Source organism: Danio aesculapii, chromosome 4, assembly GCF_903798145.1.
Source record: "Danio aesculapii chromosome 4, fDanAes4.1, whole genome shotgun sequence".
Classification (NCBI taxonomy): domain Eukaryota; kingdom Metazoa; phylum Chordata; class Actinopteri; order Cypriniformes; family Danionidae; genus Danio; species Danio aesculapii.
In genome coordinates, this window is record NC_079438.1 from 43,436,377 (window position 1) to 43,461,152 (window position 24,776).

The 24,776-nt window shown below is 34.4% G+C and overlaps 1 protein-coding gene across 1 annotated transcript in view; it reads right to left on the reverse strand.

The window, feature by feature from the left end:
• Positions 1–24,776, reverse strand: part of col7a1l (collagen type VII alpha 1-like) — a 105,029-nt gene that overhangs the window by 28,293 nt on the left and 51,960 nt on the right. Inside the window, exons 25-74 of the mRNA XM_056456370.1 lie at positions 24,472–24,659; positions 24,321–24,398; positions 23,944–23,961; positions 23,833–23,859; positions 22,223–22,291; positions 21,550–21,630; positions 21,427–21,453; positions 21,089–21,133; positions 19,750–19,818; positions 19,356–19,451; positions 18,984–19,010; positions 18,832–18,885; positions 17,659–17,730; positions 17,008–17,067; positions 16,456–16,482; positions 16,322–16,366; positions 16,116–16,151; positions 15,438–15,482; positions 14,654–14,689; positions 12,976–13,011; positions 12,867–12,899; positions 12,351–12,422; positions 12,195–12,254; positions 10,489–10,524; positions 10,321–10,401; positions 10,081–10,116; positions 9,821–9,865; positions 9,654–9,725; positions 9,483–9,518; positions 9,295–9,324; positions 8,414–8,455; positions 8,264–8,326; positions 8,145–8,183; positions 7,105–7,164; positions 6,945–6,977; positions 5,901–5,966; positions 5,780–5,824; positions 5,259–5,294; positions 5,157–5,183; positions 4,990–5,058; positions 4,844–4,906; positions 4,716–4,733; positions 4,592–4,627; positions 4,467–4,505; positions 4,340–4,375; positions 2,648–2,782; positions 2,411–2,512; positions 2,139–2,321; positions 1,044–1,151; positions 694–738 (exon numbers count right to left, since the gene is read on the reverse strand). Coding sequence (XP_056312345.1) covers positions 694–738; positions 1,044–1,151; positions 2,139–2,321; positions 2,411–2,512; positions 2,648–2,782; positions 4,340–4,375; positions 4,467–4,505; positions 4,592–4,627; positions 4,716–4,733; positions 4,844–4,906; positions 4,990–5,058; positions 5,157–5,183; positions 5,259–5,294; positions 5,780–5,824; positions 5,901–5,966; positions 6,945–6,977; positions 7,105–7,164; positions 8,145–8,183; positions 8,264–8,326; positions 8,414–8,455; positions 9,295–9,324; positions 9,483–9,518; positions 9,654–9,725; positions 9,821–9,865; positions 10,081–10,116; positions 10,321–10,401; positions 10,489–10,524; positions 12,195–12,254; positions 12,351–12,422; positions 12,867–12,899; positions 12,976–13,011; positions 14,654–14,689; positions 15,438–15,482; positions 16,116–16,151; positions 16,322–16,366; positions 16,456–16,482; positions 17,008–17,067; positions 17,659–17,730; positions 18,832–18,885; positions 18,984–19,010; positions 19,356–19,451; positions 19,750–19,818; positions 21,089–21,133; positions 21,427–21,453; positions 21,550–21,630; positions 22,223–22,291; positions 23,833–23,859; positions 23,944–23,961; positions 24,321–24,398; positions 24,472–24,659 — 2,882 coding nt within the window. The remainder of the gene's footprint in view (positions 1–693; positions 739–1,043; positions 1,152–2,138; positions 2,322–2,410; positions 2,513–2,647; positions 2,783–4,339; positions 4,376–4,466; positions 4,506–4,591; positions 4,628–4,715; positions 4,734–4,843; positions 4,907–4,989; positions 5,059–5,156; positions 5,184–5,258; positions 5,295–5,779; positions 5,825–5,900; positions 5,967–6,944; positions 6,978–7,104; positions 7,165–8,144; positions 8,184–8,263; positions 8,327–8,413; positions 8,456–9,294; positions 9,325–9,482; positions 9,519–9,653; positions 9,726–9,820; positions 9,866–10,080; positions 10,117–10,320; positions 10,402–10,488; positions 10,525–12,194; positions 12,255–12,350; positions 12,423–12,866; positions 12,900–12,975; positions 13,012–14,653; positions 14,690–15,437; positions 15,483–16,115; positions 16,152–16,321; positions 16,367–16,455; positions 16,483–17,007; positions 17,068–17,658; positions 17,731–18,831; positions 18,886–18,983; positions 19,011–19,355; positions 19,452–19,749; positions 19,819–21,088; positions 21,134–21,426; positions 21,454–21,549; positions 21,631–22,222; positions 22,292–23,832; positions 23,860–23,943; positions 23,962–24,320; positions 24,399–24,471; positions 24,660–24,776) is intronic.

Genomic DNA, 24,776 nt, shown 5'->3' on the forward strand with positions numbered 1-24,776 from the left:
TAAAGTCATCTGAAATGGCAAAGAATGCAGGACTCCCAGAGTTCATCAAGATTCTTTGGATTCACCTTCAATGCCTCCTCCTTCATCTTACCCCATCTTGTTCATGTCTGATGACTGGGCTGGCCAATGTTGGAGCACCTTGACCTTCTTTGCTTTCAGGGACTTTGATGTGGAGACTGAAGTGAGGATAGTTCAGGATAGTGAGTAGGAGTGCTACTGAAGAATTTACCCTTCTCTGTGGTTTGTAATTTAATGGGCAGCACAAATGTCTTGATACCTCAGGCTGCTGATGTTGCCATACACTCTGCAGATCTCTCACATGCCCCCATACTGAATGTAAGCCAAAACCATGATTTTTCCTTAACCAAACTTGACAGATTTCTGTGAGAATCTTGAATCCATGTGGGTTCCAATAGGTCTTCTGCAGTATTTGTGATGATTGAGATGCAGTTCAACAGATGATTCATCAGAAAAATCTGCCTTCTGCCACTTTTCCAAATTATCAACTAGAAGTTATTATTTGTTGCTCTTACAGCTGGGATCCATGACAAGACTTTTGTCAGGTAGTGTAGTTTAATGGTTAAGTAAAGGTTATTGTAACAGTCATAAAGAGCATTATTTAGTCAAAGTTAAGCTTCCTCAGGTGTGAATGATATGTGAATGTCAGGTTAGGTGTGATGATGAAACATTTACCAAACGTTTCCTTTGTCGTTTGTGACGTCCTTTATTTCCTTTGCCCTGGTTGAGAGTTTAGCAGTTGAGAAGCATCATAATTTATGAGACGGCTTTAAATAACAATCATCAGAAATATTTAGAGACATTTAATAAGTTAAAGGAAATCCTATTTAACTGTAATGTTATGTTGTAATTATGTCCGGTTAGGATTTTATTATTACCGGCCAGAATAAATACTTTGTTTAAAAGCCAAATCCAGTTTGTGGCAAGTTTTATATATGTTCTCGTAGTTAATTTACAGTAAAAACAACACAGAACCGACTTATGTACAGTAATGTTTATTAGTGACATTTTCTGTATCACTTTACCTTTCCCTTGTCTCTGCCTTTCTTCTTCTCTCCAGATGTTTTCTTCCCCGTGTCCTCATGGCTGTGGAAAGCTGTCTCCATACTTACCTCGATCTTTCCAGAACCCAGCTGTCAAAAAAAACATTAAAACCTGCTTTAAAATGAGCCAGAAGTTTAAGTATATTCAACTAAATCTTAAAATAAGACAATCCAAATATCAAAATATCTACAAAATCAAACCGGACTGATGTTTTATAATCGCTTTAAAATAATAACTGCTGAGTGCAAGTGCGGCATTTTCATAGATGTACTTCATTTTTATGCACATAAATACACTCTAAAAAGTTTCACAAAAATATAAATAACAAAAAAAAAAACAATGGTCAAAAATGACAATTTGCTTTTAATGTACTCATTAAGACCGTGGTTATTGCTGGTTCACATAATGCAAGTCAATGGCTCCTAGGACTTTAAAAAAACAACATATACAAAACTAAATTAATACCTGTGGCATACCTGTCAACCCTTCCATTTTTGCCGGGATTCTATCGTATACCAGAATTATATCCCGCTATCATCCCGTAAATGTATTTTCTTGTATTTCTCCTGTATGTGTAATCTTTCTATAAAGGGCGGCAATAAACATTAAAGAGCTGATTCTCCCTATACGCAACCCATAGCGCCAAGCCACCAGGGGACGCCCCTTGCTCTTAAATGTGAATATGTTCTGTGCTTTCATTTTATTTAGACATGAAAACACTTCGAAATAAAGATAAAAGCGGTGGGTATCCCTTATTTTCACATCCCAATGTTGACCTGTGGCTCCTGACAACACTCTGTCCTGAGTGTATTTCTTCCAATGACTGATTGTTTCACTCCATAAGACATCAATGCATCATCAGACGCCACATGTATTACTTTTGTTTTGACTGTGTGTATAAATATATATATATTTTATTTACATTTTTTTTTTTTTTACTTTCAAAGTATCTATAACTGTTGACCAGCAAGATGCTGTATAATGGTTACAGCTTAAAAACCTCTCTAATGTTCTACTAACAAAAGAGTTTCATAGCGGATGACTATCTCTGGTTACTATACCACTAGTAATCCTACCCTTTCAGACGAGTTGTTGATTTGAAGGAACTTTAAAGACGTTACATCGCTGAAGTTGGTGTCTACTAGTTTCTTTTCTTCTACATCTACCAGCATGTCCTTGGTTTTACTCAGATCATCATTTTTGTTAACAGTAGAGATAGTCCAAACAGTAGGAAGCACTTCTGGTTCAACCACAGTCTCCTTAAAAGATAGATGTTACAAATGAGAACATTCTAACAATACAACAATATATATATAAATAATAGATGTTATGTTTAATGCTTGCTTACAGGACTGGGTTCAGGCATCTGTCCTTCTTCAAGATCAGACTCTTCTTCAATCAAGTCTGTATCAGGTAATGGCTCTTGTGGATGACTGTACTTTACTGAGCTCTGTGGGTTAGAGGTTTTATCATTCAGATAGACTACATATACAATAGAAAGGATAGTGAGTGCACCTTGATTACTAATCAGTGTGTCGCTATGATCGTTCTTATAATTAGTTTAGTAAGTTCAAGAGGAACTCACGGTGTATTCAGTGATGATGTTGGAGTTGGGATCACTTCTGTCTCCTTTCACTCTTCTGCTGGTGCTGATCTCGTGAAGAAGCTCCTCCATTCCGTCCTGAAGCAGCCTGTCAATCAAGGCCTTCAGCAAAGAGAGCTGGAAAGAGGGATTCATTTTTTATTGTAGTGTAACGTTAATGCATTTCAACATTGTATGGATTGACAAAGGGAAAATTGGTGTACGGATGGCTCAAAAACCAGTGAGAAGGTCACAGTTTACAGTATGTCTTGGCAGACTATTCAACATTTTGAATGCATAATGCACTGTTTGTTGATGAGTAGGTTTCATTTTTTTTTAAATAGAAAAGCAATTTAAAGGGTCTGTGCTGTCTGAATGCAAGAGATGCAGCCTTCATTGAGAATAGCAGCTTTATATGACTAATTTAACCCTCCTGTCGTGTTCACATCCCACACCTTACTTTAGTGTTCATGGTCAAAATTGTTCTTAAACTAGCCCAAAAAAAAAACATACTTCACCAAATTTTTATCTTTAGCTGTAAATAATGTCTTAAAAGTAGTGGTTAACATGAATATAAAAAATTAGTAAAATAGTAAAATAACTGCAGTGAAAATACAAATAGGCACTGAAAATGTATTACAAAATGAACAATAGATGACAGGAATCAAAATACTTTTTTTCATTACCAATGGACAGCTTGCTAAAAGATCCATTACAGGGTCTGACCAAAGAAACTGACATTTTAATCCATCTGAACGATTTATCAACCAGCAAATCACAAACAAAACAGCATCCTTTCCTGTGTACTGTGATTGAGGTGGGCATTAAGGACAGCACTACCACTAGTTATACTTCCGTTATTTTATCAAGTGAGATGCTAATGGTCTTATCCAATGAAATAATTAATTAAGAAAGAAAGAAAGAAAGAAATCTCATGGCATTTCGTAACTTATTGATTTAGTGGCGAATTCGTTTGAATTTGTACAATCTCATTCATACAATTTAGTAAAATTGATTATCCCCCAATTACAGTTGAGTTTAGGTTTTGGGTACAATATGAGTCTGAAATTTGAAATATGTGTGTGAGTGAGTTGGGGTGGTGTGTATAGGGATGTTTTCTGTCTGATGGATGAATATAGTCATTTCCTATGGTGGTCACATTTGACCAGGAACACCACAGGTTTAACAAGGTTAATTAAAACACTCCAAATTCATTGAAAGAGCTGATCATCACTTTTAGATGTTCAACTGCATAGTGTGGAGGATATCATAAGGCTTTCAGGCAATCAGATGTAAAACACAATTTTTATGAGTGTTATAATTGTAAATTGGTCAGAATTGACTTGAACGCTACAGGAAGGTTAATAATAAACCATGTTTTTGCGGTTATGGTTAAATATTACTATTGAAATTTCTGTATTAATTGCAATAAAGTAATTAAATGTTAATAATATTATTAAAACATGAGTAAAACTTAATCTAAAAGCCAGTTATGTAAACATTTAATATTCTGATATCAGCAATTATTTTAAAACTTTATGTCTATTCATTGTTTCATAGCTCTACACTTCTTCCTTTATATTTTAATTTTGAAAAAAAAAAAACATTTTAGATTACTACTGTGGTCCAGAAAAATCAAACTTCATGCCTGCAGGGTTAAAAAGGCGAGCTGTTTAAAATATCCACTACACTTACTTTAATGCCATACGAATCGAACAAGCCTTCAATGTCCTGAAATAGAGCATAGCAATATGTTTAAACCACCTAAGACCAGTTTTATAATCAAGTAAATAATATAAAGGCATTGAGTAACCATGAAGACCTTCATTTCAACCGCTCTCCCAGGTGCGCCAGCATCACCCTGTTAAATAATACAGTTTGAACTATCATTCCTTCTGGAGCATAGACATGTAAAGGCAATCAATGAAATGCAGTAAGATTTGATACCTTTTCTCCTTTCAAACCCATCTCTCCTTTCTCTCCCTGGCAAAGCAAATGGGAAGACTTAGATTTATCGCCTTAGACATGTCATTTATTCAATATACTTTGAGTTCTGCCAATTCAGCGTTACCTTCATCCCAGGAGGGCCCTATAAAGACAGAAGCGCGGATGTAACTAAAAAGTCTTTGCATCCAAATGCTTCAATGGTCTGAGGTTACATTGATTGTGTTCAAAATGCTATCAATGTTCCACACTCACCGTCGCACCAGGCGGTCCCATCGGTAAGGGAAATGCCTTTTTCATGTCCTCGATCGACATACCCTGAGAACAAACACAAATATAATTTACCAGCATTTGTAGTTGTTAATAGTAGTTAGTCTAAGCTGAAACGCATAAATGTCTACCTCCTGGAGGACAATAGGAGGACCTGGCAATCCTGGCGATCCTTGCTCTCCTTTTTGACCTTCATTTCCCTAAAATAGTCAAAATAAAGTAACATAATGAATAAAATGGATGTAAATAAACCATTTAATTATGCAAACTGCATTTTTTGTATTTTGTATTAGCTTACATTTGTGCCAGGTTCACCTTTCACACCCTATGAATTAAAAGACGAAATGATGTTGTTTAAATACATTTAATTTAATTGTTTGTTTTCAGTCTGTTGTCCTACCTTTCCTCCTTCATCACCCTTTGGTCCTCGTTCTCCCTGAGGAAAAAGTGTGTTTTTGTTAAAAATAAATATGAAAAACGTAAAGATACAACAAGATATAGTTCACCAAAAAACTAAAGTTGCAATAATTTACTTACCCTTCACTTCTAAACATACAGCAGTCAACATTTGAAGTGGATCAAAGCCTTTCATTAAAGTTGTCTTAAAACTATTCAACAACACCCATTCTTGTCTTAGGACAATTTTGCTAAAACATTTTTGATCCACTTCAAATGTTGACCATTGTATTTGAGTTTATTTCTTATTTTGAACAACACAAAAGATGACTTTGAAGAACATTGGGGGAAAAAAAATGACGAAAATCAATGCCTTCCATAGTGTTTTTTTTCCTATTATGGAAGTTAATGGCTACCATCAACTGTTCATCAAATAATCAACAGAAGACATAATACTTGTTTGAAACAAGTTGAGGGTCTGTAAATGATAAGCAATTTTTAGATGAACTATTGCTTCAAACATACATCTTTTCCAGCAACTCCACGCTTCCCATCAACGCCAGGTTTACCCTACGAGAAAAGTAATGAAATTATAAGCTAACTTATAGAAATTTTGTTTTATAACTGTAAATGTTTGTATACTTACAGGTGTCCCAGGTAAACCAGGCATACCAGTAACCCCAGCACGTCCATGATCTCCTTTCTCTCCTTTCTTTTTAATTAAACAAACAAACACACATAAAAATATGACTTTTGTGTTTATATAAGAACATGCCATACACATGTGTTTTGTACAAACAGAATATACTTTCACCAAAAACTGTACAAACAGAATATATTATCACTAAAAACTGTCCAAACAGAATATATTATCACCAAAAACTGTCCAAACAGAATATATTATTACCAAAAACTGTACAAACAGAATATATTATCACCAAAAACTGTACAAACAGAATATATTATCACCAAAAACTGTACAAACAGAATATATTATCACCAAAAACTGTACAAACAGAATATATTATCACCAAAAACTGTACAAACAGAATATATTATCACCAAAAACTGTACAAACAGAATATATTATCACCAAAAACTGTACAAACAGAATATATTATCACCAAAAACTGTACAAACAGAATATACTATCACCAAAAACTGTAGAAACAGAATATACTATTACCAAAAACTGTACAAACAGAATATATTATCGCCGAACCCATAGAAAATTGTCATTATTTAATGATTTATAAGCTATTAAACTTGTTCTCCTAATGGGAACTCAAAAATAATCTCACAATCACAAACTTTTGGGGTATTACTATCCTTGTTCTGACATTTTTTATTCCCCGCAACATACTGTAGGAAATACCTGAACACACATATACACACAAAACACTGAAAAGGGAAATCGTTGACTTCCACTCCTCTAATTATGATAATAATCTATCCTTCAGAGGAAAAAAAATAACCTTTCGGAAAGAGCATATAAATGATAGATCTGAAACATTTTAGCTGGAAATCTTCATTTCAGTTGACATTAAGCAAAATGATGTCACGCAGTATTACTCATTAGCAGTCATTTTGGAGCTCTTTAATACTGTACACCCTGCAATTCAGTTAATGCCTTTAAAATTTCAAATATGAATCATGTGACCACAAAAGAAGTTTTATTGGGCATACTCACTGATCCTGGTTCACCTTTCTGTCCCGCTTCACCCTGTTTACACAACCACAGTTAATTATAAATGTATAAAAAATATTAATAAAGCACATATGAAGTCATGAAGACATGATCAGCCATCACCAGAATACAGAGAAGCAGATGAAAGAGGAAGTAGTCGAACCTTAGATCCAGGCATTCCTGGCAGACCATCCAGACCGTCTTTTCCTGTATTTGATCCAAACTAGAAGCGAAAGAATACAGAGCTAGCTAAGTCATGACATAGATGTTAATACTAATAATTATACTAATGATAAAAAAGACAACAGACTATCTAAAACCAGACAAAAAGGGATTGGGTGTCCAAAGATGTCTCCTTCCATACTATATACTAGACCAGGGATCACCAAACTTGTTTCTGGAGGGCCGATGTCCTGCAGATTTAGCTCCAACTCTAATCAAACACACCTGAACAAGCAAAATCAAGGTCTTACTAGGTATACTTGAGACACCCAGGCAGGTGTTTTGAGGCAAGTTGGAGCTAAACCCTGGAGGGCCGGTGTATCTGACCCCTGTACTAGACAAACAATACTGCCCTACTAAGGCAATGTGCAGTAACTATTCTAACACTAAAACTGAGGGAAAATGCCTATAAAGTTTTTTTTAAACCAGTCATTAACACATGCTGCATGATAGATAAGTGGTTTTGTTTCTCTAAATCAGGAAAAAAAGTCTCCTTATTTGGCCTTAATTCAATTTTGACCTTTGGATGGCAGAATAGTGTGCTGGTATGTGCTTGAGTAGTATTAGTAGTCAAATTCAAAGTATTCATAAAATAATTTTTAGCGAGATTCTGAAGTGTACATCTAATCAGATGGACTCTTTACGATCCCAAAAGGCCACAGGAAAAAGGTGCCTATATCCAACTAAATAAAGTGCATACTTTGCATTGGTATAAAAAGTAATACATACACTGTAAGAAATTATATGATCAATTAGTCAACACAACATATGTTTTTAGTTCATTGTAACTTGTTAAACTAAGTTAATCAGGTTCTAACTTAATTTTGTAAGTTACACAAGCTGTTTTAAGTCAGTTTAACATAATATAAGTTCAATGGACTCTAAAGGTTAATTTGATTCGGCTTAAAAATATAAGGCAACCAGTATTTTTTTACAGTGTTGTATACATTATGCTGTTCAGGACGCAGCTTATAAGCTCACCAGTGAATTTCCTGGAGGTCCTGGTTTACCTTCAGGACCCTAACGAAGAATAAAAGCAAAAGGTTAGCCATATTGCTTGGTTTTAATAAGTTTGGTCATTGGATGTAGGCTTTACTTACAGGTTGTCCAGGACGTCCCATCTCTCCTGGTGGTCCTGGGAGCCCAGACACACCAGGTTCACCCTTTTAAACACACCAAATACATTCACAAATAACTGAAGGTCACTAAAGTGTTGTTGTGTATCTATCAGTTTAGGTGTCTTTCTGTACCTTAATGGCCCTGGTGAGAATGGTGCTGTCTGATGTGGTAAACTAGGAAAGCAGAATCAACAACAAAAATTAAAGTGACCCTAGTATGCTATTTTAAGGGTTTTTATTTTCTTATAATACACATTGCATCTCTTATAATCTACATAGCATTAAGTTCAAGGCTTTTTTCTATTCTAAACACCTTTTCAAGAGCATAATTTGCTCTTATTGGTAAAAATACCCAGTCTGTAGTAATTGATCTTCATTTTATAGCATGCCAGAAAGTCAGGAACATATCTGAATTTCAGCTTCAGAGGCTCCGTAAGGACTTACAAACACACTGGTAAAACGTTGTCCTTTTTATGAATTGAAGTGCAAGCAAAGATGACTTGCTTTTGTACAACAGAAAACAGAATGTCCTTAGCATGTCAACAACACTAATCAAACTTTTCCAGGTCTTAGCTAGAGCACTAAAATAAACAAGTATGCAAAGTGTTACAATCCTACAAGGTCATCATTGACGACTCATTTCAGATGGTTCGGAGTTAATCTCTTAATTAAACCTATTTATTGTAAACTTCTTCACTAATCTACTAACTACTAATCTTTAAAACACTGCAGACCTTTAAGAATTCCAAACAGCTATTTCACACACTACATGAAAGATAATATGGAAAAAAGTTAAACAGGTGCGCATTAACAAGGACAACCAATAAATAATCAAACAAATGATGAAAAAGTAACCTAAAACCTATAGCAGTGCTTCTAAGAAACCAATAGCGCTTCACAGGATTGACAGCTTTTGTCATGTTTAACAAACTACACAACTGGAAATGACATTTATATTCATTTATGTTAAATATGTTGATTATAATACCCAGGAAGTGTGGTTAAAAACTCACTTGAGTAACCCCCGGTGGTCCTGGCAATCCCTGCAGAGAGTAAAATATTAATAGTGACTCTTCAACTGATCATTAGAGAGCTCCAGAGGGAAAAAAACTGAGATGTTATGCTATCTGTATGTGATGAAGTATTGAAGTGTTGTATAAAAAATGAAATCATTTCTGTGTTTTTAAAAAGCAGCCCATACCGGCTCGCCTTTCAATCCTTTGTGTCCCTCTGGACCCTGAAAAACATGAGCATTCATTATCAAAATGTATTGACTGATCTGCGGTTCATAATTCAGCATCTCTAGAAGTGATGTAAAGGAGAATTTGATCAAATATGCTTTACACAATGTTAAATAAAGGATGCTGCTTACTGGTAAGCCTAATTTCCCAGGCTCGCCTTTGTCTCCGGGGTCACCGGGCCGACCTGGAAGACCGAGGGGTCCCTGACATTGGAGATGAGAAAAACGTGTGAGTGTTATAGACTTTCTGCTTTTAAATGTCATATAATATTTCCATTTTTGCTTGAAAACGTCAATACCTTAATACCCCTATCTCCAGGCTCTCCTGGAGAACCAGGTTCTCCCTGTCCAAATAATAATAATTAAACATTTTAATTCACTGTAGGCTGAAATATCAATGCAAATGCAAAATCATGTGCATTGTAAAGATAAAACATGAAAATAAAGATAATTTAAATAAACAACATAAATAAAAGCAGCTTTATTAGTGGTTTGGAGTATACATATTATAAAAACAACAGAAGTCAATAGAGGATGTCCACTATGATAGAAATCTCACCCTTGATCCTGTGTCCCCTTTTGGACCTGGCACACCCTGAAATCCAGAAAGCAATCAATAATGAAAAATGAATAAAACATAATAAAAAGCAAATAATGCACAGTTTATGACAAAATAACGCTTTTATCTCTAATTTCCTTAATGCAACGACACAAAAGACACACACACACACACTCACATATACACACTGACACTCTTATACATTTGGTATCAGTCACTCTGGGCTCTCGATTTACTTACATCTTTACCTCTTAGTCCTGGAGAACCTGAGGTGCCTGGTAAACCTATTTCTCCTTTGTCTCCTTTGGACCCATCATTGCCCTGGAAAAAAGTTAATGTTCATGTGACTTACGTTTCATAAAATGTTTGTTAATATGTAAGAGTTATATTAAATTAAATATGACTTACTTTAGGCCCTGGTTTCCCTGATAATCCAACATTGCCCTGCACATTAAAAAAGAGAGACAAAATAGATCTGTTTTTGCATTTGATTTGGTTTTTAAAGCCTTGGTAAGATTTGGTTCAGCAGGAAACCATGATAAGTTCAGTGCTATCAAAACCTTGCATTACAACAAACAAGTCAATTAAAACTGCTAAAAAAAATTGTGTTCCAGCCAACTTCTAAATGTATTCAGTTGCAGTTTGCCTCCGATCACTAAACGCAACTCAGAAGAGGACAGAATAATCAAACAATTGAAACTAGAAACTAAATTGCCCACAGTAGTTCAGCACAGATGTAATAAATGCAACCTCATTTAAGCAGATGATCTTAGTTTTTGTGTATAACACAGGAATTTCTGGTGCTGTTCTGACTCCTTTATCCATTTTATAAGCTCTCAGTTGATAACACATACATACAACATTGGTTTGAATGTTTAGTCTTAAAAATTACAGTGTAAATACCAGGACTAAATGTATTATTTAGTTTTTGTGGTGCAGGCCAAAAGAACAAGAACTGACCGAGCAAGCAACTTTGTGTTTAATAGACGTCTAATAGACATCTAAACGTAGACAGCTTGGCTAAAACCAGCCATTTTTTGTTTTTAAAAGATGTCTAATAGATGTCTAATGGACGTCTAATAGGCATGTAAACGTAGACAGCTTGGCTAAAACAAGGCATTTTTGTTTTTAGAAGATGTCTAATAGATGTTTAATAGACGTCTTATAGACATCTAAACGTAGACAGCTTGGCTAAAACAAGGCAGTTTTTGTTTTTAAAAGATGTCTAATAGATGTCTAATGGACGTCTAATAGGCATCTAAACATAGACAGCTTGGCTAAAACAAGGCAATTTTTTTGTTTTTAGAAGATGTCTAATAGACATCTACACGTAGATAGCTTGGCTAAAACAAGCCATTTTTTGTTTTTAGAAGATGTCTAATAGATGTCTAATGGACGTCTTATAGACATCTAAACGTAGACAGCTTGACTAAAACAAGGCATTTTTTGTTTTTAAAAGATGTCTAATAAATGTCTAATGGACGTCTAATAGACATCTAAACGTAGACAGCTTGACTAAAACAAGGCATTTTTTGTTTTTAGAAGATGTCTAATAGATGTCTAATGGACGTCTAATAGACATCTAAACCTAGACAGCTTGGCTAAAACGAGGCTAAACTTGGACTATAAGTGAAAATCTAATAGACATCCAAGAATAGCCCAAAACTAGACTAGTCGTCAAATAGCCAGATTAGACAGACTTTATGTGTAGTCATTCATTTCTGTTTATTTAACGACTAGTCTAGTTTTAGCCTATTCTTAGACGTAGATTAGATTTTCACTGACAGCCCAAACTTAGTCTTGTTTTAGCCAAGACGACTATATTTAGACGTCTATTAGACATATTTTAAAAACAAAGAAATGCTTGCTGGGGAGCTACAAGTGTGAACACATTCCAACAAATCTAGAAGACCCCAAACCTTTGAAGAGTATTAGAAATGAGTTTAATTTCATCCACACCTTATGAAGATCTAAAAAGTTAAAACATTGTTGAATACCATCAGAATCAGTAACGTTAGTGTGTCGACATTTTTCTGCATTGTGTTATGTGGTTGTATAACATAACATAATGTGCATTTTCTTTCGGCTAACCTATAAGCCTTATAAACACTCACTCTTTCTCCACTTTCTCCTTTGGGACCAGGCTGACCGGGGATTCCAAATCCCGGATTGCCCTTTAAAAAGCCAGCAGATGTCAAGTCAGTACATGCAGATCAATAAATGCAATTAATTGTACTTCCACGTCTAAAACTCCAAACACATACACCTACCTTTTCACCTTTATCACCTTGATCTCCTTTGATTCCTTGTGGCCCTGGTGGTCCAACTTGCCCGATATCCCCCTTCACACCCAGCCCAAGAGAAAACACAGATAATCTAGCTTAAATATATCTTATTAGGTACACGTAAAACCAACCAGTAATCAATAATGCAGTTGTCCTCAAGCTTAGTCTAAATTGTCAACTGAAAACTTTTAATGAAATGCGCCAATCATCAATTTAGCCCTGGAGTGTTTTGGGACTTGGAACAAAGCTCCGTAGTCTATAAAAAGATAGGCAGATTTGTGAGAGCTCTTGGTTTCATATCAGTGCTCGTGACACTAATTAACCGTGTTTAAGTTGTCCAAGTGCTGAATGCACTGCTTGTTTTCATCAATGTAGATGAGGAGAACCCAATGGGAAAAACTGCCAGACTTCATTCATGCATGTGGGATGTAAAATGCAAAGATGATCTGGCTTCTGTGCAGACAATTAAGACTTTTTTCTGAAAGCGATTCTTGATCTTACCCTGGAACCTTTTTTCCCTGGAGGACCAAGTATCTGTGGAAAATGAGGGGAAATATTAGGAATAGAATACTCTTAACTAAATTCTGGCATTCTGGGACATCACTTTTACCCCTTTAGCTGGCTCGCCGGGAGCGCCACGCTGCCCCTGTCAATCAAGCACAGAAACACACATCACACACTTTCTAAAAATACTTGCTAATGTAGAAACATATCCATTTACTTTAAGTGAAACCACTAGCAAGGTCAAATAATTTGCAGTAGACATTTTTACTTGCAAACACAAGCTAAAGAACCAATTCTATGAACGTTTTAAAACACTGATGATCACTGATTACACTTTTGTGAAAGAATATGCATGAAAAATATGTGTTAGTGGCATAAAATTTGTAAAAATCAAGGTCAAGGTATCATTGATTGTCTCCCATGGGAGAAATGTATTATATTACTTCTTGTGCATTTTATGACCATTATATTCATATTCATTTAGTGGCAGAATAAACAGCAGATAAATGTGGCTGTGTCAAAGTTTTATTATATTAATTTAGACCTCTAATTCAGCATTTAGAGATCAAATGACCAATTATTGGCACAAACAAAATGTTAATTCATTATTGCCACCTTAACAAATCTCAAGCCTAACCAAATGTGTTTAAAAACAGTGCCTAATGATGGTTTTCTTGCGGTTTTGAAATGGCTTTGAGCTCTTTCGTTATACAAGTCTACTCCAAAGACAATATAATCATTAACAATTACTGCATTTGATGCATGAAAAAGTTAGTATTTTATTGAGGAAACAGAATTATGACCACAAGACTAAACTGTTAAAAATATTTCATATAAATTTGATGAATATTTGTTGTTTTTATTTCAATTGAAAGCAACAGTCAGGTTTCAGAAAAAAAAAAAAAAAAAAACATATTCATTTTCTCCATAGAGAAACTGTTAAAAAATATATGCAATATGTAAAATTTAAGATCGAGAGAGCATTTATTGTGTCCCTTAGGAGATGTATTTTATTACTTCTTGTGGATTTTATGACCATTATATTCATATTGATTTAGTAACACTAAAAGGCATGATCGGTTTTCTTGGAAACAGATAAACTTGGCTGTGTCAAAGTTTTTTTTTAATTAATTCAAGCCTCTATTCCAGCATTTTGGAGATCAAATGACCAATGCTTGGCACAAAAATGCATTATTGCCACCTAAACAATTCTCAAGCCTAACCAAATGTGTTTAAATGGGAAGCATAATGGTTTTCCTGCAGTTTTGAAATGGCTTTAAGCTCTTTTGTTTTCCAAGTTACCATTGTTAGCAAGTTTCCTACATTGTAAAAGCCATAGATATGAAGATAGATATGGGATGCAGGCATTAAAATGTATTAACATACATTGATAACATAATAATGTGCAAAAAAGTGAGTCCTTGTTAATTAATAATCTGTCTAGGATTTTTAATTTGCATTAAACAGAATTAAAGTTGTTGGTGTTTTACTTCCTCTGGTGATCATTTCCACTGAAAACTGCTGCAAATTCTATACTGTAGTGTATATATATATATATATATATATATATATATATATATATATATATATATATATATATATATATATATATATATATATATATATATATATATATATATATATATATATAGTCTATACTGGTAGAAGTTGAGCCTGATAAGCAGTTTTAGGTGTACTGTAGTCAAAACAAGTGAGATCCTACATACTTTGAGCAGTGTAGAAGCACCATCTGTGATTAAATGAAGCAAATAGTTTAGATTCACCTCATCACCCTTTCGTCCAGCAGCTCCAGGGAAGCCCTAAAGTTTCAAAAGAGAAAGTCAGCTTTCCCTCTAATCATGGCAAGAATTATGAAATTAGTATTCAGCAAATATGAATGACCTCAGGTGCTTTGAGAGATGTCAGAAGTCTAGTGCGGGCTCTCTGAGAGCATCTTTAGTGCTGCAGTAGAGCTCCCAACCAAACGTTTTATCATACCATAGTGTTTCTCTGGGAATCGAGGTATAATGAGGAGTCGAATCGTTAGAGAGTTTCCTTGATCTGCTCTCTGAAGGGCTTGGTTTACTAATGACTGTTTAAGTGTCATTTTACAGTGGAGGTGGACACACGGTGGCAAGGTTGCAGGTGAATGATATAATAATATGGTAATTCTTAATATTTTGCACATGTAATTCTCTTGCCGTCTTATTACTCATCACTCCATCCAGGTGTTTCTTTTTTTAATGAGTTCGATTATGCTTTGACGTGTATTTGGGAGTCCATCACTGGCCAGAGAGCTGAGAGGAGGCGTTTTTTTTCCCTCTTTCCTAATCGACTCTTTTAATTTCCCCAGAGATCTACAGCTCATTCTTACCCTTAAAAGAACTCCAGCAGCACCACACCGAGTGAAAAAAAGTTTTTTTTTTCAGAGTTAACAAATGATTTAAGAACCGATTATCACTCTTCAGGTTTAAATCCATTAACTGGTTCATCAGTCACCGGTTCAACTGATGCAGATGTTATTTATATTTTTCAGGAAAACGAACGAGTGAAACTTAACGGACTTACTGCTATTCCTGGAGACCCAAGTGGCCCAGTTTCCCCCTGTGCACCCTGTCAAACAAATGTATTGTTGAATAGGGTAAGTAGTTTATTTGGTTATGAACAAATGGTTACGAACGATGAATCAGAATAGAGTACACCAAGGAGAAAATTTTCATTAACAATTAGTGTATCTGATGCTTGATAAAGTTAGTATTTCATTGATGAACCATAGAATTATGACCACAAGCCTAAACTGTAAATAATATTTAATATATATTTGAATAATACTTGTTGTTTTATTTCAATTGAAAGCAACAGTTGGGTTCCAGAAAAAAAACTTATTCATTTTCTCCATAGGGGAACTGATAGCAGGTTTGTCTTTGTTAACTGATTATATATGCTTTGGTTGAACCTTTATTTGGTAACACTTCATTTTGATGGTCCATTTGAGTATTAGTAGACTGTCTGCTTAATATCTGTTGATACTGCTCCTTCAACAGACATTTAACTGACAATAAGAAACGTTGCAAGTCAGTTTACATTAACCCTAAACCCAACCTAATAGTCTACTTATAATCTTGTGAGGATTAGTTGGCATGTAGATTCAATATAACTTTAATTCAACAAAAGGACCCTCAAAATAAAGTGTGACCTTTAATTTTTATCGAAAAGACACATTTGTCATGTTCCTTAGTAAAATACCTTCTCTCCTTGTTCTCCTTTAAGACCCTTTTTCCCCTAAACAGAGACAAAAACACAAAACAGTGAAAGATCAGTGCCATTATAAAGCATTTAACACTTATTAAACCAAATCTGTGAAAAGATTCCCACTGATTCACTCTGAAAGAGAAAATTTAAACCTATTAATTGACTTTAAATGGGAAATGGTTGTGTAAAATTGAACAAACCCGAGGGCCTGCGATTCCCTGGAGTCCTTGGATTCCTACTTCACCCTTGATGAAATACAATACAGATTAGACATTCCACAAGATAGCCATCTGTCATTCAGCTCCATTGATTTTAAATATAAATGCATGCTTACCTTTGAGCCTGAGAGTCCAGTATTTCCCTTGAAAAATGTATTAGAACTTATTTAATATTTACCCTCAAGACTTCATAGACAAAGCAAACACTGTAAAACCCAACAGTCAACTTTATCAAATGAAATGAGTAGTTAACTCAAAATTGACTAAAAGTGAATTCTCCTTATTTAAAAAGAGTTTTGAACTCAATGTTGAAGGTAATAAGTTAATTAAAAACCTCATTACTTTAACTTAAATAGATTAGTTTAACTCAAATAGTTTGTTGCAATCAGTTTCCTCAAACGGTTTGAGTTGCCTTAACTTATTGGATTTACAGTACTCAGTTGGTTTGAGTTCTCTTCATTTATCGGGTTTTACTGTGCTCAAATTGCTTCGTTTACTCAAATGGATTAAGTTCACAGTACTCATTAGGATTAGTTTTTTAACTTAAATGGTTTGTTGCAATCGGTTTCCTTAAACTGCTTGAGTTACCTTAACTTATTGAGTTTTATAGTGTATATAAATTTAAAGTGGCAATTCAGATGTGGTTTATGTTCATCAGAAATGCATACCTTTTCTCCAGCTGGTCCAGGAGGACCTTGAGCGCCTTGTGTTCCAATACCGTCCTGTCCCTTTATATTTAACACAAAAGAAATTCAATCAAAAAAATTCAGCTGCACTATTTTTAGCCCTATGCAGTTCTGACTGAGAGGAAGTGCGATTTTTTTTTTCAGCACTCCCAACAATGAGTCCTACAAAAAAAGAAATTGAGCCAGAAGATTTAATTTATGCATTTTAGCTTTCTTGTGCAAGCTGTAGGAAGTCATTCCTCAAAATAGCTTTTATACAACTTATGAAAAGACAAACAATGACACATGAAACTAAACTATTGACCTTATTCTGAAATGCTGAAGTGCACTCGTTTTGCGTTTTAGAACTTCCGATTCAGTTGCCTATACTAGAAATGACTAGGAATAATAAGAAGCTGAAAACGGTCAAACTACTTGCTCTACAAACAAGTGTTTGCATGATTATAAAGACAATGCAGAATAATATAATAAGAAAATGTCAGTTGCAACATCAAGCAGCAAAACGAGCTGTTTTTAACATCTAAAATCAATGGACGTGAATGAGACCAGAAGTCTCGAGCCACAAGATTCAAGTGGCTAGGATAAGGTGAGTAGATTACTGTAGATGTTTGTATGCTCTTCATTCTCACCCACCTTTTCTCCCTTTGGGCCAGCAAGTCCTGGAAGTCCATCCACTCCCACTGGTCCTGGTAAACCTGGCAAACCCTAGATAAACATTATTTAGTAATTTAAATAAGTCTACATTTGCATAATAAAAGAAGTATATACAGAAGCTTTAAATCCCACAAAGCATTCTGTTCAGTTTTGACGAGGAGATACAATAAAAAAAAAACATTTTTAGTAGGAGATCGAGATCGTATAACTTTTCAAATGTTTTAAAACTCTTTATTCAGTTGAAGTCAATATTATTAGACCCCTGAATTGTTAGCCCTCCTGTTTATTTTCTTCCCCAGTTTCTGTTTAATGGACAGAAGATTTTTTCAAAACATTTTTAAACATAATAGTTTTAATAACTCATTTCTAGTAACTGATTTATTTTATCTTTGCCATGATGACAGTAAATAATATTTGACTAGATATTTTTTAAGACACTTCTATACATTTAACATTGCTTAACTTGCTTAACATGACATTTAAAGGCTTAACTAGGTTAATTAGGTCAAATATATATATATATATATATAAGCATATATATATATATATGCTTAAATGGGCTAATAATTTTGACCTTAAAATGTTTTTAAATAGTTTAAACCGGTATTATTCTAGCCGAAATAAAACAAATAAGACTTTCTCCAGAAGAAAAAATATTGTCAGACATATTGTGAAAATTTTCTTGCTCTGTTAAACATCATTTGCTAAATATTTTAAAAAAGAAAACTAATTCAAAGGGGGGTTAATAATTTTGACTTCATCTGCATATACACCTTATGTTTTTACAATTGTTTTTATTAATTACTATTAAAGTTACTGTAAAGGTTCATTTTGGGTATATATGGAATAAAAATACATGTCAAACAGAATTTGTTCATATATTTACAACCTTAAAATGCTGTTGTGAAATATATGAGCATCTCAGACTTTTGAGACTTTTTTAATAAACATGTCTATGCATCTCTATTGACAAACCAGTGTAGTAAGAAACTGAAGAACTGAATCAAACTGATAACTTGTTTCAACTGAAAGTGAATGTTTATTCAAGTAATGCAAGTATCAGAAATAATTATGTAGGGCTCATAAATATGTATTTATATTAATTTATATGATTTTGAATGTGTTAGTAGGCTTAGTGTAGTATGCACTTACATTATTCCCCTGCTCTCCTTTTTCTCCTTTTGGACCTGGTTTTCCACGTGGACCCTGAAGAGTGTGAGAAGCATTATGATTGCACATTATTTATTGTGTATTTAGTATATATGTTTTTTTGTAAAGTATTGCTTGCACATTAGATGACTTACTTTAGGACCAGATTCTCCAGACTCACCCTAAGAGGAAGAAGAAAAAAAAGCTGAGACTCTACTGAAATCATTAAAACTTATTCAGGTCAATACATATGCATATAACCTCAAATGGCCTTGGATTGTAACTACATTGGGATAGTTCACCAAAACTGAAAAATCACTTTTCTCACCCTGGAGTTTTTCTAAACTATTATGAGTTTCTCTTTTTTTTCTCTTGAACAAAGAAGAAGATATTTTGAAGAATGCTGGTAACCATTATCAGAATATCTTCTTCTATGTTCAAAAAATCAAATAGGTTTAGAACAATTGAAGGGTGGGTAACTGATGACAGATACCATGAATTGCATGTGATGAACATTTCATACTAACCTTAACAGAGAGTCCTGGAGACCCTGAAGGCCCAGGAAGACCAGGTAGTCCTGGAGGACCAGATACCCCTGGTACCCCTGGAGCACCTGAAGGGCCCTTATGATTGAAGGGGCAAATACATGAAAACATCCAAATAAATTACTAAAATCCAATATAATTAAGATAAGTAAAATATTATGTGAACCAGGGGTGTCAAAACTCAGTCCTGGAGGGCCGGTGTCCTGCATAGTTTAGCTCCAACTTCAACACACTAGCCTGGAAGTTTTAGTATACCTAGAAAGAGCTTGATTTGCTGTGTTTAATTGGGGTTGGAACTAAAATATGCAGGACACCCCTGAGTTTGGGCACCCCTGATGTAAACTAAAGAGCAGTTTAGTATGATACCAGCACTTACTGAGGATCCAGGTTCTCCTTTACGGCCTGGAAGAACCTCCATACCTCCCATCACATAGCCTGGCTCACCCTAGAAAGAGAGAAAAGGTTGAAATACAAAAGCTGATATAATTTAAATAGCAATTTATGTAGGAAACTATTGCATTTACAAAATAACACAATAAAAAGCAATTCAAACAGGCTTGATTCAAAAATCAAATGATATGTTCTTGTCAATGTCATTTTTTTTTAAGACTTGCCAAAAAGTACAGATATTTAAGTCAACTTGATTTCAATTATACGTTACCTGATAAAAGTCTTGTAGCCTATCCAAGTATTAGGAACAACAAATAATAACTTGACTTCTAGTTGATCATTTAGAAGTGGCTTACAGTATATGAAAGACAAAGGCCTCTAGATCAGTGTTTCCCAACCCTGTTCCTGAAGGCACACCAACAGTCCACATTTTCAAGCTCTCCCTTATCCAACACACCTGAATCAACTCACCAGAACATTAGAAGAAACTCCAAAACCTGAAGTGAATGGGTGAGATAAGGGAGACATCCAAAATATGTTCTGTTGGTGTGCCTCCAGGAACAGGTTGGGAAACACTGCTCTAGATTATACTTATTTTACCAAAATAAAATATGGTCATGCCTTGATTTTTAATTATTTATTTAAGACAGTAAGGTCTGACTTTGCTTAGACAAAAGTCTTGTCACTTAACAGAACTAATGTATAGTATAAAATATAAAGTCATGGTGCAGTGGAAAAAGAATTAATATTGTGCATGACTCCCATGAGGAGGACTTCAGCCACACATCTCTGCAATGACTCCAGTAACTTATTAGTAAAGTCATCTGAAAAGTGTTCTTGCAGGACTCCCAGAGTTCATCAAGATTCTTTGGATTCATCTTCAATCCCTCCTTCATCTTACCCCAAACATGCTTAATAATGTTCATGTCTGGTGACTGGGCTGGCCAATCATGGAGCACTGTGACCTTCTTTGCTTTCAGGAACTTTAATGTGGAGGCTGAAGTATGAGGAAGAGTGCTATCCTGCTGAGGAATTTGCCCTCTCCTGTGGTTTGTAATGTAATGGGCAGCACAAATGTCTTGATACCTCAGGCTGTTGATTTTTCCTTCACGTTCCAATAGGTCTTCTGCAGTATTTGTGATGATTGGGATGCAGTTCAACAGATGATTCAGAAGTCAACTAGAAGTCAAGTTATTATTTGTTGCTCTTACAACTGGGATTGACGACAAGACTTTTGTCAGGTAGTGTATATTTTTTTAAATAAAATAAAATCTAAACTCATTTACTAAACACGTTAAATGCTTGTTATCAGTGCCTAAACTTACTCTCTCTCCTCTCTGTCCTTTAGGTCCAGTATTACCAGGAGGCCCCTGAGATTATGGAAAAAGCGAAATAGAAGAGAAAAGGTATGTCTAATACTGTTGAGGCACAATCACACAGAGAAGTATGAGACATTTCAAAGAAACTCTATACTGACTAGCCATAATCATTCCTCATTACTCCCTCTGTGAATCATAATTACACCTTTCCCAATTCTCTTACTAAAATGTACAAAGGGTCGGGACATTATGTACAAAGAGTGAACTAAATACCATTTCCAGAATATCCCCACCTACATTATGTTTTTATATAGCAATGTGTAAAAAAAAAAAAGGACACTCACCATGTCTCCAGGAATTCCAGAAGACCCCTGAATCACATTAAGATATTGTTTCCCGCTTATTCAATAGTACTATATTTAATTAGATACATATTCTGCTTGATTCAATTAAAGTAAATTGTTCACCCTTTGTCCAGGAGAACCAGGTGGTCCGGTTCTCCCCGGCCGTCCTGGTAAACCTGGAATACCATCAGTCCCGGGAAGACCCTGAATAATATAAACCCACAAGCAAAAAATAAAATAAACAAACATCACCATATTATACATTTATATAACACACAGAAGCTGTTTGAGGCTCCTCAAAATACAACATCAGAACATCTTCAGCGGCGCATATTACTTTGAAATCAAATATAGAGCAATATGAATCCACGCGTTAGCATTGATACATATCGCAAAAAAAATAAACAAGGCAACGTCTACAACAATGCAGCTCTTGTTAGCATGACCTGTCACATTTCATTTGTTATTCAAAAGAGTCGCTTTGATATGACAAGCGCTTTCATGTGTCGCCTTCTCAAAGAGATAACAGGAACAAAAAAAAGCAAAGTACGAACGTCACCCCTCGCCGAGACAGATCTGTGATATTAATAATTAGATTTAATCCTTTAATCTGCTAAAACAACAAGTGAGTCACAAAAACAATCTCATCATTAACAGAACGGCCTGGTTTAGCTTCTAAACGCTTCAGTAATTAACAAACACGAATGTGCGATCGCAGAGAGGAACGGGAGTGTTTTATTGATGTTTATTTAAGTTTGTGTTGTGAAGCGGATCTTCAGATGCTGGATGTACTCACCCGCTCACCCTTTTCTCCTTTAACCTTTAGAGAGAATGAGTCAAAATGCCCCGGGCCTTGCTGGAGCCGCTATGTCAACAGGAAAAAGAAATAAATACATACATATACATATATATATATATACATATATATATATATATATATATATATATATATATATATATATATATATATATATATATATATATTACAGTATATATATATATTACAGTAGAGAGAATACTGCATGAAAGAAATTAGATTTGCATATTTTCTGAAGAAATCGCATGTGCAAAATGAAGGCTGTTTGTCCACCAAAGTGTTTTGGGCAGTTGAAAATGCCAGCATTCTTCTTCTTCAAAAACCAAAAACATATCTGTGGGCACTTTGGTTGTGCAATGTTTTTTTCTTGTTGAGGACAAATAAAGTAAGATACTTTTGTTATGATGTAGAATATCTGCAGTACTGCAGTATAAAAAATGGTATAATCATAATTTCACGACTGCATGTTTTTATGTTTATATGACCCATTAAAATTAGTCATTTCAATTTTTTAAGTCTTACAAGTTGTTATAAGTCTAAGTTTAAAGTTATGCAAGTTAAAATGACCAAAAATATTTAAGGCAACAACAGTTTACACTCTAAAAAATGCTTTATATTGGAACAACATGCAGGAATTAAATTAATATATTAGATTGTACACATAATATTAAATTAACATATTGACTGAACATAAAACAATTAAGTTGTCCCAAAAAACCCTCAAGAATTGTGTAGCTTTAGCTTAATTTAAATAAGTATAAGGTGTGCTGAATAATTCTTTCAATGAATTGAACCTATTTCAATTCTCTGAAACTGAAAAGAAAAGCTGAATGTAGAGCTTAGCGTTAAATAGACACTCTAATAATGCTGCTGTGAGATGAAGTAGTCAACATTTCAAATGGATCAAAAATGTTTTTCATTTTGATGAAAGTTTTGATCTACTTCATACATTGACTACTGTATTATAAAGAGGGTTTCATCAAGAAATCTCATGAACAAACAACCATTTAAGAACATTCTAATTCTTAACGACGTATTCTGAATGTCTACACTAAAAATGCTTGGTTCATTTAAGACTGCATAATGGAAGACTATATAACATGACTACATAATGGAATTAAGTTAACTTATTAAGTTTTATAAATTAAACATAAAACAATTAGGTAGTCACTAAAAAAAACTCAAGAATTGTGTTGTTTCAGCTCAGCTAAATAAGTAGTTTAAACAAACAGCAAATGTCATTTTGTGAGTGTTTTTTTTTTGTATACGCAAAAATGATACTTTGAACCAAATTACTGTAATTTCTTACAGCATTTTTAGTTTTTCCTTAAAAATATAATTAAATTTTTTGGTTCAAACTTTAACATTTTATTTAATTTTATCTAAATCAAAATGTTTATTGTGGCAATGCTTAAGAAAATCAATTTTGATAGGGTTAAGGGTTTGATTAAACTCAATTAAAAATACTGATATCACTAGTAAACACCCCTAAAAAGAGAGAGAGAGTCTATCTGTGTAAGATGGTCAAACTGAATTAGAAGATGATCCACTGATATTAGAGAAAACCAGAAGGAAATGAAGAAACATACCAGGCCTCCATGACCAAACCCATCGCCCTGCAGCAGAGAAAACACATGCAATCATACCATCAGTTATAATAACATGATCAATATCAACACGGTAACACAACAGCTGCTTACCTTTTCTCCTTTCTGACCCTGAGAATGACAACAAACCAGGAATTAGGTTTCACATGAAACGGCATATAACATCAATATTGTTTACATTCTGTAAATATTTCGAAATATAAAAAAGTTTGCCTGTAAATGAATACAAATGAACTTTTATGTTGAAAAAAAAAGGTTGAATTCCTAAAATAAACGTGCAAAAGATATAGCCTATTTTACAGTAATCTGCTGTAATCATGCTGTCAGCCTTAATTTCTCAATACAATTCTGAATACAACATATTATTGTGAATTTTACAGTTAAATCCCGCAAAACTGATATTAATGTAATTTAATTTGAAAAAAATACAGTAACATAAAGATTCCAATTTACATAGAGATAGAATTTACCTTGCAGCTAAGTGGACAAGGCCCTTCTGGTTTAGCAAGAGCTTCTGGGTCTTCTGTAGGTGTGTCCAGTTGAGCTGACTACACACAAAAAAGAAACTATTATTTGTGCTGTGTATCTTCAGTCATAATTACTTTTATCTGCATGGCTCACCTCGTCGTGTTGTTTGAATTCTGACTGTAGGGCTTCGCTGCAAATGCTACCGATGAACTCTCTCTCAATGGATGGGAGGTCATCAAAATCACTGGCGTAGAAGATGTTCTTGTATGTGGTGGGAGACGCGATTGTCCTCACCTCTTCCATGTCTGCGTGAGCGATGCCAATGACCAACACACTTACTCCTAACAGACAAGTAGCAAAAACTGAAGTTTAGCATTTTTTATAATAGATAAACATTATATTGTAATAATTGCAATTGTATATTGCTAGTAAATGTAATATTGCACTGAAGTGTCACT